The sequence below is a fragment of the Sinocyclocheilus rhinocerous genome, unplaced genomic scaffold (genome assembly GCF_001515625.1).
Source record: "Sinocyclocheilus rhinocerous isolate Xijiao unplaced genomic scaffold, SAMN03320098_v1.1 scaffold1068, whole genome shotgun sequence".
Lineage (NCBI taxonomy): Eukaryota > Metazoa > Chordata > Actinopteri > Cypriniformes > Cyprinidae > Sinocyclocheilus > Sinocyclocheilus rhinocerous.
In genome coordinates this window covers 212368-226271 of record NW_015633196.1, presented here as the reverse complement: position 1 = coordinate 226271, position 13904 = coordinate 212368, and the positions used below count along the sequence as shown (strand labels likewise).

At 35.7% G+C, this 13904-nt stretch overlaps 3 protein-coding genes across 3 annotated transcripts in view; 2 read left to right on the top strand and 1 right to left on the bottom strand.

The window, feature by feature from the left end:
- acp7 (acid phosphatase 7, tartrate resistant (putative)) overlaps positions 1-4160 on the bottom strand; it is a gene marked incomplete at its 5' end in the record, with an annotated part of 19204 nt that extends 15044 nt beyond the window's left edge. Inside the window, 4 exons of the mRNA XM_016557361.1 lie at positions 1306-1331; positions 2023-2205; positions 2282-2482; positions 4097-4160. Coding sequence (XP_016412847.1) covers positions 1306-1331; positions 2023-2205; positions 2282-2482; positions 4097-4160 — 474 coding nt within the window. The remainder of the gene's footprint in view (positions 1-1305; positions 1332-2022; positions 2206-2281; positions 2483-4096) is intronic.
- A 343-nt stretch (positions 4161-4503) lies between these two features.
- emc7a (ER membrane protein complex subunit 7a) lies at positions 4504-7441 on the top strand. Its single transcript, XM_016557360.1, has 6 exons — positions 4504-4512; positions 6523-6671; positions 6831-6966; positions 7040-7120; positions 7207-7354; positions 7437-7441. The coding sequence occupies exons 1-6, from the start codon at positions 4504-4506 to the stop codon at positions 7439-7441; spliced, it is 528 nt and encodes a 175-aa protein (XP_016412846.1).
- Positions 7442-7695: 254 nt separating this feature from the next.
- LOC107743909 (fibrinogen-like protein 1-like protein) lies at positions 7696-12297 on the top strand. The gene is made up of 3 exons (XM_016557359.1): positions 7696-7779; positions 7858-7984; positions 11669-12297. Exons 2-3 carry the CDS (start codon positions 7858-7860, stop codon positions 12295-12297), a joined length of 756 nt encoding a protein of 251 aa, XP_016412845.1. The 5' UTR covers positions 7696-7779.
- The last annotated feature ends 1607 nt before the right edge of the window (positions 12298-13904 follow it).

The following is a 13904-nucleotide window of genomic DNA, read 5'->3' as shown; positions in this document are numbered from 1 at the left end:
GCACGCACGCACGCACACACACACACACACACACACACACGCACACCAGGGTTATTTCAGTATCATTGAGATACTATTATAATTTTTATTAATAGTTTGAAGTCATTTTTATTTTTATATTTTCCATTTTCATTTTAATTTTTATTAAAGTTTTAGCAATTTTGGTGTGTATTTTAGTCATTTTTTATGTTCTGTTTCTTTTAATGTCTATATAGTTTTTAATTATTTTTATTGCAGTTTAAGTTATTTTAATGCATCAAGTTAAACTAAATGAAAGTGAGAAATGTTGCCTTGGCAATTATCTGAAATAAAATAAGTAATGCAATAAAATAATAATACTAATAAAAATGACAAAACAAAGAACAAAATTACTAAAACATTAATTAAAATTAAAATTAAAACAGAAAATATAAAATTGTGTTAATTAAAAACTATTTAGGTTATTATAGTTAACTAAAACGAAAACCATAAAAAAACATGTTTTTTTTTTCTTACTTAAAATAAATGTTAACTGAAATGAAATAAACTATTCTAATTTACTTTATTTAGGCTTGTTGTCAAATATTTCTCTTTTTAATTTAGTTTACCTAAAACTAAACCTGAAATTAAAATTAATAAAAACTATATAGACATTTAAAAAAAACACACAAACTATTAAAAATGACATAATAAAAAAAAACATAAAATTAATAAAACTTTAATTAAAATTTCAATGAAAACAGAAAATTATAACAGTATCTCAATGATACTAAAATATAACACTGAGACATAAAACATCCTCAGAATCAAGACAGATGTTCTGTGTTCAGTAGTTCAGCTCATAATCACATTATGATATAATATTTCAAACACACACTGTTTTAAAACTAAAAAGTCACGACAAACTTAAATCAGATCTGTCTATTTTCCAGACTCTTACATAATTATAGTGATTTGGGGAATTTTGTGGTCGTTGCTCTAATGAGTTTTCAGATGCACTGTGTTTCCACTAAAGTTTGACAGCTGTATTTGTGGTTTTTGTCACCGATTATGATATTACGGGCAACATTAGACATTCGGGTCAAAATGATGTGGATCATCACTTACATATTTTGATCATGACTTGATTTGACTGATTTCTGTAGTCTTGTGCTAAATATAGACGCCTTAAAAACACAGCAGCAAAAACTGTCCGCTCGAAAATAATCGTTCTATCTTCCCTCGAGTCGTTCAAATGAACATGAAAGCAGAAAATCTAAAAAATAAAATGAATTCAAAATATTAACAAAACTGATGTGGCACTACATGGCCGGCTGTGTTTCTTACCTCATGCATGTCATACGCGAAATCCCCTGTGAAGACAATCACATGCTGTAAAGCACACGCACAAGCATAACTCTGACACAAAACTATAACTAAACCATCCAAACTATCATCACTGGGACGACAAACTAATCTGCTCTTACTCAGTTAAAGGAACAGTTCACACTGAAAATGTGCTCATCCCAGATTAGGATGAGTTTGTTTCTTCATCAGGTTTGGAGAAATGTAGCATTGCATCAGTGTCTCACTGCAAGTGAATGGGTGCCGTCAGAATGAGAGTCCAAACAGCTGATAAAAACATCACAATAATCCACAAGTAATCCACAGCACTCCACTCCATCAGTTAACATCTGGAGAAGAGAAAAAATTTAAAGTTTTGGTTTGTAAACGGTGTGCAGATTTCTCTCCTGATTCAGACCAGAACACTTTTTCACTGGAGGAAGCGTTATTATGGATTATGGACTCAATATATTTTAGTTATAAACGTCTTAATGCTGGATTTGTTTCAGCTTTTGATGTGAACTGATGGACTGGAGTGCTGTGGATTATTGTGATGTTTTTATGACTCTCATTCTGACGGCACCCATTCACTTGCAGTGAGACACTGACGCAATGCTGCATTTCTCCAAACCTGATGAAGACACAAACTCATCTTGATCTGGGATGGGCACATTTCCAGTGCTTTTTAATTTTGGCCGAGCTATTAGTTTGCGGTCTCACCGATGTGCAGAATGACGTCGTACATCCCCATCTGCGTCTCTTTCTGCAGTCGACTCAGAGACTGAGGGTTTTCGTTGCCCATGTCACCAAACAGAGCGAATCTGGGGCTGAAGCTCACGCTTTCATTCAGAGACGTGAAGTAGAAGATGTCGCTCCATCCGGCGTCGCTGCCGCAGTGATACACTGAAACACACACACATCTATTAACATCTCTATCGTCCAGGTCACACACACTGCGTGATGTCTGTGTGAAGGTTACCGTATGAAGCCGCTGGGGTCAGATCGGTCAGCGTGACTCGGTGGACGTACATCGTTCTGTTCTCCGGCCCTCCGTCGATAAACACGCTTGCGTCTCCCTCCGCCGTGTGACTGAAGAGCTTCCCGCCCCACAGACCGTACTCAACAACGCTCTCGGTTTTATTAGCGGTGGACCATGTGACCAACATCGAGTTCTTCACACCTGAGGAAAAACACTCCGTTATAAACACCTGCTCGGGTCACATGACCCTCTTTACTGTCACTGAGCAAAGTACAAACACAGAGACAATGAAATATCATTTCCAACACATTTCAACACTCCCTCGCATTACTGTAATTATGAAAAATTACTATATATTATTTAAAAAGCGAAGTCTTTATACATCAGCTGTCAAAAATCATAACTGTTCTCAAAAAAAAAAATCTTAATTTTTTTTGAATGACATTTTCAAACTAAAATAAAATAAAATAATAGATTTATTGAGATTTTCAAACAACGTTATGCTGAAAAACATCAACTAATATCAAATAAAATATTAAATATCATGACATTTCAATCCTCTCTCACCTGAAACTGGCATCACTGTAATTATGAAAAATTATTACATATTATTTAAATCGTGAAGTCTTTATACATCAGCTGTCAAAAATCATAACTGTTCTCAAAAAAAAAAAAAAATCGTAATTTTTTTTTTTGAATGACATTTTCAAATATCGGCTGAAAAATATATAATAATAAATATATTGACATTTTCAAACAAAATTCTGCTGAAAAACATCAATTTTAAATAAAATACAACCCTTCCTCATCTGAAATTGTCATTATTTCAAAGACAAAAAAAAATGCATATTATTTAATTTGTGAAATCTTTAAACATCAGCTGTCAGAAATCATAACCGCTCTGCTGAAAAATATCAACTAACATGAAATAAAATATAAAATATCATGGCATTTCAACCCTCCCTCACCTGAAATTGTGACTAGGAAAAAATATTATATATCATTTAAATCGTGAAGTCTTTAAACATCAGCTGTCAAAAATCATAACTCTTCTCAAAAAAAATTTTTTTAAATTTTTTTTAATGACATTTTCAAACTAAAATTAAATAAAAGAATAGATTTATTGAGATTTTCAAACAACGTTATGCTGAAAAACATCAACTAATATCAAATAAAATATTAAATATCACGGCATTTCAACCCTCCCTCACCTGAAAATGTGACTAGGAAAAATTATTATATATTATTTAAATCGTGAAGTCTTTAAACATCAGCTGTTAAAAATCATAACTCTTCTAAAAAATAAAAAAAAATCTTAATTTTTAAGTGAAATGTGCAACTAAATATCAAGTAAAATTAAATAAAATAATAGATATATTGACATTTTCAAACAACATTAAGCTGAAAAACATCAACTAATATCAAATAAAATATTAAATATCATGGCATTTCAACCCTCCCTCACCTGCAAATGTGACTAGGAAAAATTATTGTATATTATTTAAATCGTGAAGTCTTTAAACCTCATAAAAAATGCCTCACTTTCTGCATTCAAAATGAATTTTTCCTATTTGTTGAGGTATAAAATGTGCATTTAGCATTTTCAGTTTCTGCTGAAAAATATAAACTGATTTAAAATAAAATATTAAATGACTCTGCTGTCATATAACATAATTACACTCACGAGAGCCAAAAAAATTATCGGTATGAAGACTACAAATCCAAGAAATCACACAATAACTGCAGGGTTTCCATGGAAACCCGTCTGTCTTTGTTTTGATTGACAGCTGTCAATCATGAAGAGTGAAATCTCACCTGGATACGAGACATGCACCTGTTCAGGTTGAGTTTCTATGAGCGGCGCACCGGGCGAGTTTTTATTTTTTTAATTTTTTTTATTTTGCATTTCAAGCATCATAACAGAACAAAATAGGCTAACATAAACACAACTGTAAGTCCTCACAGACTGAGACATTCATATTAATCATACTATAACAGAGAAATAAACCATCATGCAAGACATTAATCCAAATAAAATAAAATAAAATATATTCATGCAACCATAAACAATATAGGGGATTAAACACAAAATCACACTTATTAAACAAATCAAATAATTTCTTGGCTTTATCACTTCTCATAATTTTCAGGACCTCTGTATACATGGCAAGCTCCTTTATTATTTATTAAAGAGTTATTAAAATGAACCTCCAAATTTCAACATGTCCCAAGTAATAGATGGAAAAATAGATATTCTTTGTTTAATCCGTAACATACTTCAGTCCAAACCAGATTAACCAGATAACAATGGAAAAATAAGTATTCAACAGTTTCTACATCATTATTACAGAATTGTTACAAATATTACAATCCACATTTAAAGCGTTCGTCAAATCCGAGTACATTTTCTCGCGCTGTAATGGATGTTGACAGCTGATTTAAAAATAATAATAATAATAATAAAATAAATTAATACTTTTATTCATCAAGGACGCATTAAATTAATCAAAAGTGAGAGTAAAGACATGTATAATGTTACAAAATATTTCTATTTCAAATAAACGCTGCTCTTTTGAACTTTCTGTTCTTCTAAAATAAAATGAATCAGTTTCCATAAAAATATTGAACAGTACACCTGGGCTGCGTTCAGCCCCGACAAAACGGTGCAAAACGTTTTTTAAACTGATCACTGTTGTTGTGCTATGTTATTGTAATATTTACCATTATATAATCGGAGGAGTATAGAAAAGTTTATGAAAGTGTCACTCCACAATGCAATAGCAAAATATATAAATATGTAAAGTATTTTTATGTTACATTAATCAGTGTCTAGCACACCTTCCTAAGGAAAGGATATGGACCAGAAGACATTGCAATTACTAAATGATATTTAGACAGACTTAAAGAAGTTCCAGATCTATACTTGTGCTCTTATTATTTTAGTTATTTTGCCTTTAATGTAAATAAACATGTGCAAACAATATTCTTGCCCTTGTGAATTTATTTGCATGTTAATTACATTGTGCCAGTTGTCTCTTTAATACCGCGTGGTTTACATACATGTTGCTGCTGATTGGGCTGACATGTTTGACACACCCACCAAACAAGAGAAAACGCATCTCAAACCCCGTTGCACACCGTTTCCAGGAAACATGTCGTTCAACCCGGAAACCGTAGCAAAACGGTGCACAACGGTTTGAGCTTGAACTTGCCCCAGGTGTGCGTGCACGTCCTGACCAAACACACGTGAGCTAGCGCAGATTACGACGCAAATGCAGAGAATAGGGTAATGATTCCCAGCGAACGTTCCTGGATCCCAAATCAGACGTTATAACGTTCTGTCGGTTAGACAGGATAGTTTAAGAAAATAAAACGTTCCCCTAACATTCCCACGATGTTCCCAGGCTAGAATGTTCATTTTGGTTGCCAAAAAAATTTAGTAATCGTTCTCAGTATGTTAAAAGAATGTTCTTAATTGGTTGGCAAAGAAATTAGAAATCATTCTCAGTACATCCAAAGAACATTATTATTTGGTCCCAAAAATATCCAAACGTTCTCAGTACGTTCCCAGAACGTTCTAATTTTGTTCCCCAAAAATAAACAAGCGTTCGCAGCACATTCCCAGAACGTTCTAATTTTCCTAGAACGTTCTAATTTTGTTCCCCAAAAAATTATCCGAATGTTCGCAGTACGTTCCTAGAACGTTCTAATTTTGTTCCCCAAAAAATTATCCGAATGTTCTCAGTATGTTCCCAGAACGTTCTAATTTTGTTCCCAAAAAAATAACCAAACGTTCTCAGTACGTTCCCAGAACATTCTAATTTTGTTCTGAAAAAATAACCAAACGTTCTCAGTACGTTCCCAGAACATTGTAATTTTGTTCCCCAAAAATAAACAAATGTTCTCAGTACGTTCCTAGAACGTTCTAATTTTGTTCCCCAAAAAAATAACCAAACATTCTCAATACGTTCCTGGAACATTCAAATTTTGTTCCCCAAAAATAAACAAACGTTCTCAGTACATTCCTAGAACGTTCTAATTTTGTTCCCCCCAAAATAACCAAATTTTCTCAGAACATTCCCAGAACATTCTAATTTTGATCCCAAAAAAATAAACAAACGTTCTCAGTATGTTCCCAGAATGTTCTAATTTTGATCCCAAAAATAACCAATCGGGAATCAAACAGGAATGTTCTCTTTGCTGGGATGGCTCTATCATCTGACAGCATCCCTGTGCTGTAGTACCAGATCAGTCCTGCTTCTTTCCGCAGAGATGATGGAAGTTTCACAGTCAGTGACGTTCCATCCGGATCGTATGTTTTGGAAATCTCATCTCCAACCTACAGATTCCAGCCTGTGCGGGTTGACATCACCACCACAGGGAAGATGAGGTGTGTGGATGTGAACTTTGACTTTTCCTATCAGTTTGACCGAGTTACTGCAGTGAAACACACTTACACTGCATGATACGCCAGTGTTTGTGTGAAAATAACCACAGAAGCATTTATTTTAATGTGTTTTGAGTCAGTCGCGGTTGGTTGCTCGTGCAGGGCTTGTGTGGTCAACTACATCAAGACCTCAGAGGTGATCCGACTGCCGTACCCGCTTCAGATGCGATGCGTCGGTCTACATTCATACTTCATCCCGCGGGAAACCTGGGGCTGGTCAGATTTCCTCAACCCGATGGTGCTTTGCCGTAAAATCACTCTCGTCTTGTAAACGCAGCACCAGTTTCACGCTTTACTCTTCACTCTCTCAGGTTCTCATGATGGTTCTTCCTCTTCTGATAATCCTTCTTCTTCCTAAAGTCTTCAATCCTAGCGATCCTGAGATGAGACAGGTATGAACTCCTTCACAATGCAGGAACGCTTTGCTCTGATTGATCATGCGATTGATTGATTGATTGATTGATTGATTGATTGACAGGAGATGGAGCAGTCCATGAACATGCTGAACTCCAACCAGGAGCTTCCAGATGTCTCGGAGCTCATGACCAAGTTCTTCTCACCACCCAAAAGTCACGGGAAGACAGGAGGCGGAGTCAGAGGCCATAGGGGTGGAGCTCCGTGTGCAAGTTAGTATTTTCCACATTGCAGTAATAAATCTTGCAAAAAAATGTTAATGGTACTTTTAAAAAGACGATTTTCTTCATGCAGAATAGATTTTTTCATTTCTGCTGAATTCGATCTGTTCATATGCATGAAAACAGACACACGTTCACCAGTTCCACATGTAAAAATACAGACTCACGGCTGATTCCTGTGATGTTGTGACGGATCTCTGCCGGTGGCCTGGGTTCAGCCGGTAATCAGGTCATGATTCAGTCACTGGTGTTGCAACACAGAGTCAAAGGCTGAAATGAATCAGATAAAACAAATGAAACTACAGTAAAGAGTCCAGATAAAGACTTTAACCCTTGCAGTGACGGGCTGAAGTCCAGCGCTGATAGTGGACACTTTGCTTCTTTCTCTCACTGGTGTCGGTCACACACTCTCAACGGTAAGACTTCACATCAACGACGGCGGATCGTTCCTCCGGCTGTGATTCTCATGCTTTTCTCTTCTGTCTCTCATTCAGATGATGGTGAGGCTGTGGGTTTGTCTCTTCCTGCTGGCGCACGTTCAGAACGAACCGCTTCCTGCCAAAAACATCCATCTGCTCGCTCCAGAGGAGCACAAACTCATCCTGAACCTCGGACAGAAAGGTCAGATCAGTGCTTATGCTGCTTTACATCAGCACTGATTATTAATTCATCTTCCTGTAAATGATTCATCAGAAATAAATGCCTGTCTTCATAATCTGGCATCACCTGGGCCTCTTTTTAATTATAATAATGTTAACAAATATCTATTTAGTCCTAGTTTTAGGCTGCTGTTGTCCTTTATTGCTCGATAATCTAATGAATCAAACTCAACAGCTCGTTCATTGAGGCACTCGTGTTTCAGAATATAGAAATACTAGTTTGAGTGAATTTAGAGCAGGTTTGGTTCCACTGTGACATCTGACCCATCAGAGCAGAGGGCAAAGGTCAAGCAGGACTCAGGGCGTTTTCATTGTAATTTGTTCTCATAAAGACTAATTTCATCAAGTTAACAAACACTAGAGATAACACCTGATAACAGATTAAAGACTGATGATTAACTAATGAAAGATTATCAAGACAAACATGTTTTCTTCAGAAAGTATTATCTTACAGTACATGACACTTATAGTATAGGATATTTTTATATTTTCAGTTTTCAATTTTAGTAATTTTTATTTTAATAATTTTAATTTCACTTATTTTATTATTTATTTGCATATTGTTTTATATATTTTATTATTTTTGTTTTAGTTTTAGCAATTTTAGTACTTCAGTATTTCAGTTAGTTGCCGAGGCAACATTTATTCTTATTTTTCTTTTTTAAATATTTCTATTTAGCTTTATTTCTACATATATAATAATTATTTTTAGCTTGATTTCTATATATATTTTACTTGTTTTTTTATTTTAGTTCTAGAAATGTTAGTACGTCAGTGTTAATGTTTTTAAGTTAGCTGCCAAGGCAACATTTCTTCTTTTTTTCTTATCTTTTTTTAATATTTTTATTTAGTTTTATTTCTATATATATTTAACATATTTTATTATTTTTTGTTTTAGATTTAGAAATTTGTACTTCAACATATACACATATATTTATTTCAGTTAGTTGCCAAGGCAACATTTTTTTTTACATATTAAACTTTTTTGTTTGTTTAGTTTACATTTTGTTTTACTTTTGTACTTCAAATTTTATTTTTTTTGTTTTTCAGTTACTTGCCAATGCAACATTTCAAATTTATTAATATTTATATTTCATTTCAGCTTAATTACCAAAAACGATTTTTAATAGTTAAAATTAACATAACATCGCTGTTTCAGAATAACATCACTGATGAATCATCCACAATAAGACCAGGAGCATGAATCAATGGAGTCAATTAATAGAGTCATGAATCAGTGGAGTCAGATAACAGAGTCATGAATCAATGGAGTCAATTAATAGAGTCATGAATCAGTGGAGTCAGATAACAGAGTCATGAATCAATGGAGTCAATTAATAGAGTCATGAATTAATGGAGCCAGTTAATAGAGTCATGAATCATTTGAGTCAATTAATAGAGTCATGAGTCAATGGAGTCAGTTAATAGAGTCATGAATCAGTGGAGTCAGATAACAGAGTCATGAATCAATGGAGTCAATTAATAAAGTCATGAATCAGTGGAGTCGATTAACAGAGTCATGAATCAATAGAGTCAGTTAACAGAGTCATGAATCAGTGGAGTCAGATAACAGAGTCATGAATCAATGGAGTCAATTAATAAAGTCATGAATCATTTGAGTCAATTAATAAAGTCATGAATCAGTTGAGTCAATTAATAGAGTCATGAATCAATGGAGTCAGTTAATAGAGTCATGAATCATTTGAGTCAATTAATAGAGTCATGAATCAATGGAGTCAGTTAATAGAGTCATGAATCATTTGAGTCAATTAATAAAGTCATGAATCAGTGGAGTCGATTAACAGAGTCATGAATCAATAGAGTCAGTTAACAGAGTCATGAATCAGTGGAGTCAGATAACAGAGTCATGAATCAATGGAGTCAATTAATAGAGTCATGAATTAATGGAGTCAGTTAATAGAGTCATGAATCATTTGAGTCAATTAATAAAGTCATGAATCAGTGGAGTCGATTAACAGAGTCATGAATCAATAGAGTCAGTTAACAGAGTCATGAATCAGTGGAGTCAGATAACAGAGTCATGAATCAATGGAGTCAATTAATAGAGTCATGAATTAATGGAGTCAGTTAATAGAGTCATGAATCATTTGAGTCAATTAATAAAGTCATGAATCAGTGGAGTCGATTAACAGAGTCATGAATCAATAGAGTCAGTTAACAGAGTCATGAATCAGTGGAGTCAGATAACAGAGTCATGAATCAATGGAGTCAATTAATAGAGTCATGAATTAATGGAGTCAGTTAATAGAGTCATGAATCATTTGAGTCAATTAATAAAGTCATGAATCAGTGGAGTCGATTAACAGAGTCATGAATCAATAGAGTCAGTTAACAGAGTCATGAATCAGTGGAGTCAGATAACAGAGTCATGAATCAATGGAGTCAATTAATAGAGTCATGAATTAATGGAGTCAGTTAATAGAGTCATGAATCATTTGAGTCAATTAATAAAGTCATGAATCAGTGGAGTCGATTAACAGAGTCATGAATCAATAGAGTCAGTTAACAGAGTCATGAATCAGTGGAGTCAGATAACAGAGTCATGAATCAATGGAGTCAATTAATAGAGTCATGAATTAATGGAGTCAGTTAATAGAGTCATGAATCATTTGAGTCAATTAATAAAGTCATGAATCAGTGGAGTCGATTAACAGAGTCATGAATCAATAGAGTCAGTTAACAGAGTCATGAATCAGTGGAGTCAGATAACAGAGTCATGAATCAATGGAGTCAATTAATAGAGTCATGAATTAATGGAGTCAGTTAATAGAGTCATGAATCATTTGAGTCAATTAATAAAGTCATGAATCAGTGGAGTCGATTAACAGAGTCATGAATCAATAGAGTCAGTTAACAGAGTCATGAATCAGTGGAGTCAGATAACAGAGTCATGAATCAATGGAGTCAGGTCTGTTCCAGGGCACTGCGGCGGACGCTCTGACGCTCGACACCGAGAACTACCTGCACGACAACCAGCGCTTCACCACCAAAGACCGCGACAACGACAACTACTTCCAGAACTGTGCCCAGCTGGATTTCCAGGGCGTGGCGGGCGGTGGCTGGTGGTACGACGCGTGCGCCGGCGCGAACCTGAACCGCAGGAACGTCATCTACTGGCAGAAGGACTGCAACAAAGAACACCTGTGCAAATACGCCTGGATGATGGTGAAACCCTCAGAGCAGCTCAAAGTGATTCACTCTGGAGACTGTGCGAGAGACGAACTCTGATTATCCTGAATTATCCTGAATTAAAGGGTTAGTTCACCCAAAAATGAAATTCTGTCATTAATTACTCACCCTTGTGTTGTTCGAAACCCATAAGACCTTCGTTCGTCTTCGGAACACAATTTAAGATATTTTTGAAGTCATGAATCATTTGAGTCAATTAATAGAGTCATGAATCAATGGAGTCAGTTAATAGAGTCATGAATCATTTGAGTCAATTAATAGAGTCATGAATCAGTGGAGTCAGTTAATAGAGTCATGAATCATTTGAGTCAATTAATAGAGTCATGAATCAGTGGAGTCAGTTTCATGGTGATTGTGAATCACTCACCATCAGTCTGCAGGCTGCGGTCAGTCCACCGTGTTTCTCGATTGTGATTCTGACGTTGTTCTGTCTCAGGTTTTCCCCGGGACTGTTATGAACTGTGGCAGAGCTCCGGCGGTCAGGCGCGAGACGGCCTGTATCTGATCCGCCCCGGAGACTCGCCCATCGCCGTCTACTGCGCCATGGAGGAGGGAGGATGGACGGTGGTCCAGCACATCACGGTCAACAGCAGCGTGGACTTCGACCGCGGCTGGGATGAGTACAAGCACGGCTTCGGATCCCTGACCGGAAACCACTGGCTGGGGAACGAGCACCTGCACCGGCTGACCCGCGGCCCGGCCCGGTACAAGCTCGGCATCAAGCTGGTGGACAAAGATGCCGTGACCAAGACGGGCGAGTACGAGCCGGCACTGGTGGAGGACGAGGAGGCACAGTACCGGCTGCGTCTCGGTCTGTTCCAGGGCACTGCGGCGGACGCTCTGACGCTCGACACCGAGAACTACCTGCACGACAACCAGCGCTTCACCACCAAAGACCGCGACAACGACAACTACTTCCAGAACTGTGCCCAGCTGGATTTCCAGGGCGTGGCGGGCGGTGGCTGGTGGTACGACGCGTGCGCCGGCGCGAACCTGAACCGCAGGAACGTCATCTTATTCAACATTTGTCTCTCTACTGCGTCACTTGTGGACGCGCATTCATGACAGTACCATGACACGAGCGTGACGGCGCTGACCCAGATCCGGCGTAATGACGTCAGTGACGCAGTAGAGACGAAAATGTGGAATAAAGTCATTATTTTTGTTTTCTCTGCGCAAAAAAAGTATTCTCGTAACTTTGTAACTTTACAGTTGAACCACTGATGTCACACGGACTACTTTGTCGATCATCTTGGTACTTTTCTGGACCTTGAACGTGGTAGTTACCTTGCTGTCTATAGGAGGGTCAGAGAGCCCTCAGACAGAATTTTCATTTTTGGGTGAACTAACCTTTTAACCCTACGTCACTCTGCATAAGGAGCTTTGTGTTTGAGGGAATAAAGTGCAAAAAATGATGTTCTTCCTCAGTATTTTTGTCTTGTTTTCCAGTACAAACTTTCACAAATCAAGTACTGGAGATTCACAGTGACAGAAGATAAGAGAAACTGATCAAAATGAAGTGAGTAAAACAAGAACAAATATCTGCCAACGGGGTCAGAAAGAGCAACTAAAGGGAAAACAAATGTATTTTTCCGACCCTGATATTTTTTGCTTGTTTTAACCCTCATATTGTTTTCACATTACGTTTGTACCTGAAGAATCGTTATTTTATAAAACGGTCATAAGTTAATATTTTTCAACCATATTGTGTCTGATCAGCAACTTCTCATTGAGTGAATGTGAAAAAATGTAAAGGTTTTGAATGTCACCATGTTATTACTGCATTTACCCCTTTTTCATTAACTAAAAATTTAGAAATTCTTTGAAATTTCAAATTACACATGAACCACAAAAAAAAAGCGGATGCAAAATATATATTTTTCAACATTTATGAGAAATTTTATTTGAGTATATCATTGCATGAAATTTATAAGACCAAATAATCTTAGAATTATCATTATTAACCTCATTGGAAAGGAATTTAATTAAATTTATAATTCATGATTATTCAAAAGCAGTCCAAATGTATGAAACCTACATATTTATTTCTAACAAAACAACATCAAAACTTGTTTTGATTAATTTTTCAAACTAAAATTCATTTTACGTGAAGTTTTCAGTTTAAGTTTTTCATGCTGCAATGGTTCATCAATAAATTACATATTCATGTTCATCAACAAAATTCAGTCCAAAAGTGTGTGAGATATTCAGAAAAGGCTAAATATATTTAAGTTTTTTGGCACTAATTTAACTTCATAGATAATTTTACCGATAGTATTTTTGACACCAATGGTGCTCCATACATACACGGTCAAAATGACCGGAACATTTTAAATGGTTATATCTCTTAAAAAATAATTGTAAAAAATCTGAAAAACAAACAAACAAACAAATAATGTGTATTTTAAGGATCTTAAAGCATTTGCAAAGTTTTGTCCCCTTACTAAAAACCATGCATTTTTTTATTTAACCATGAGATCTTTTAGAAATCTCTTCCAGGTCAAAACGGACTTAAATGCGTTATGAGGGTTACAAATAAACTCATTTTGATACATTTTTTCAGAAAACAAGCTTCTCAAGTTTATGTATCTTGCCTTAAGAATGTTTAGATGTTTGCACTGGAAAACAAGACAAATACCGAATATGAAAAACTTTTTTTTTTTTTTTTTTTT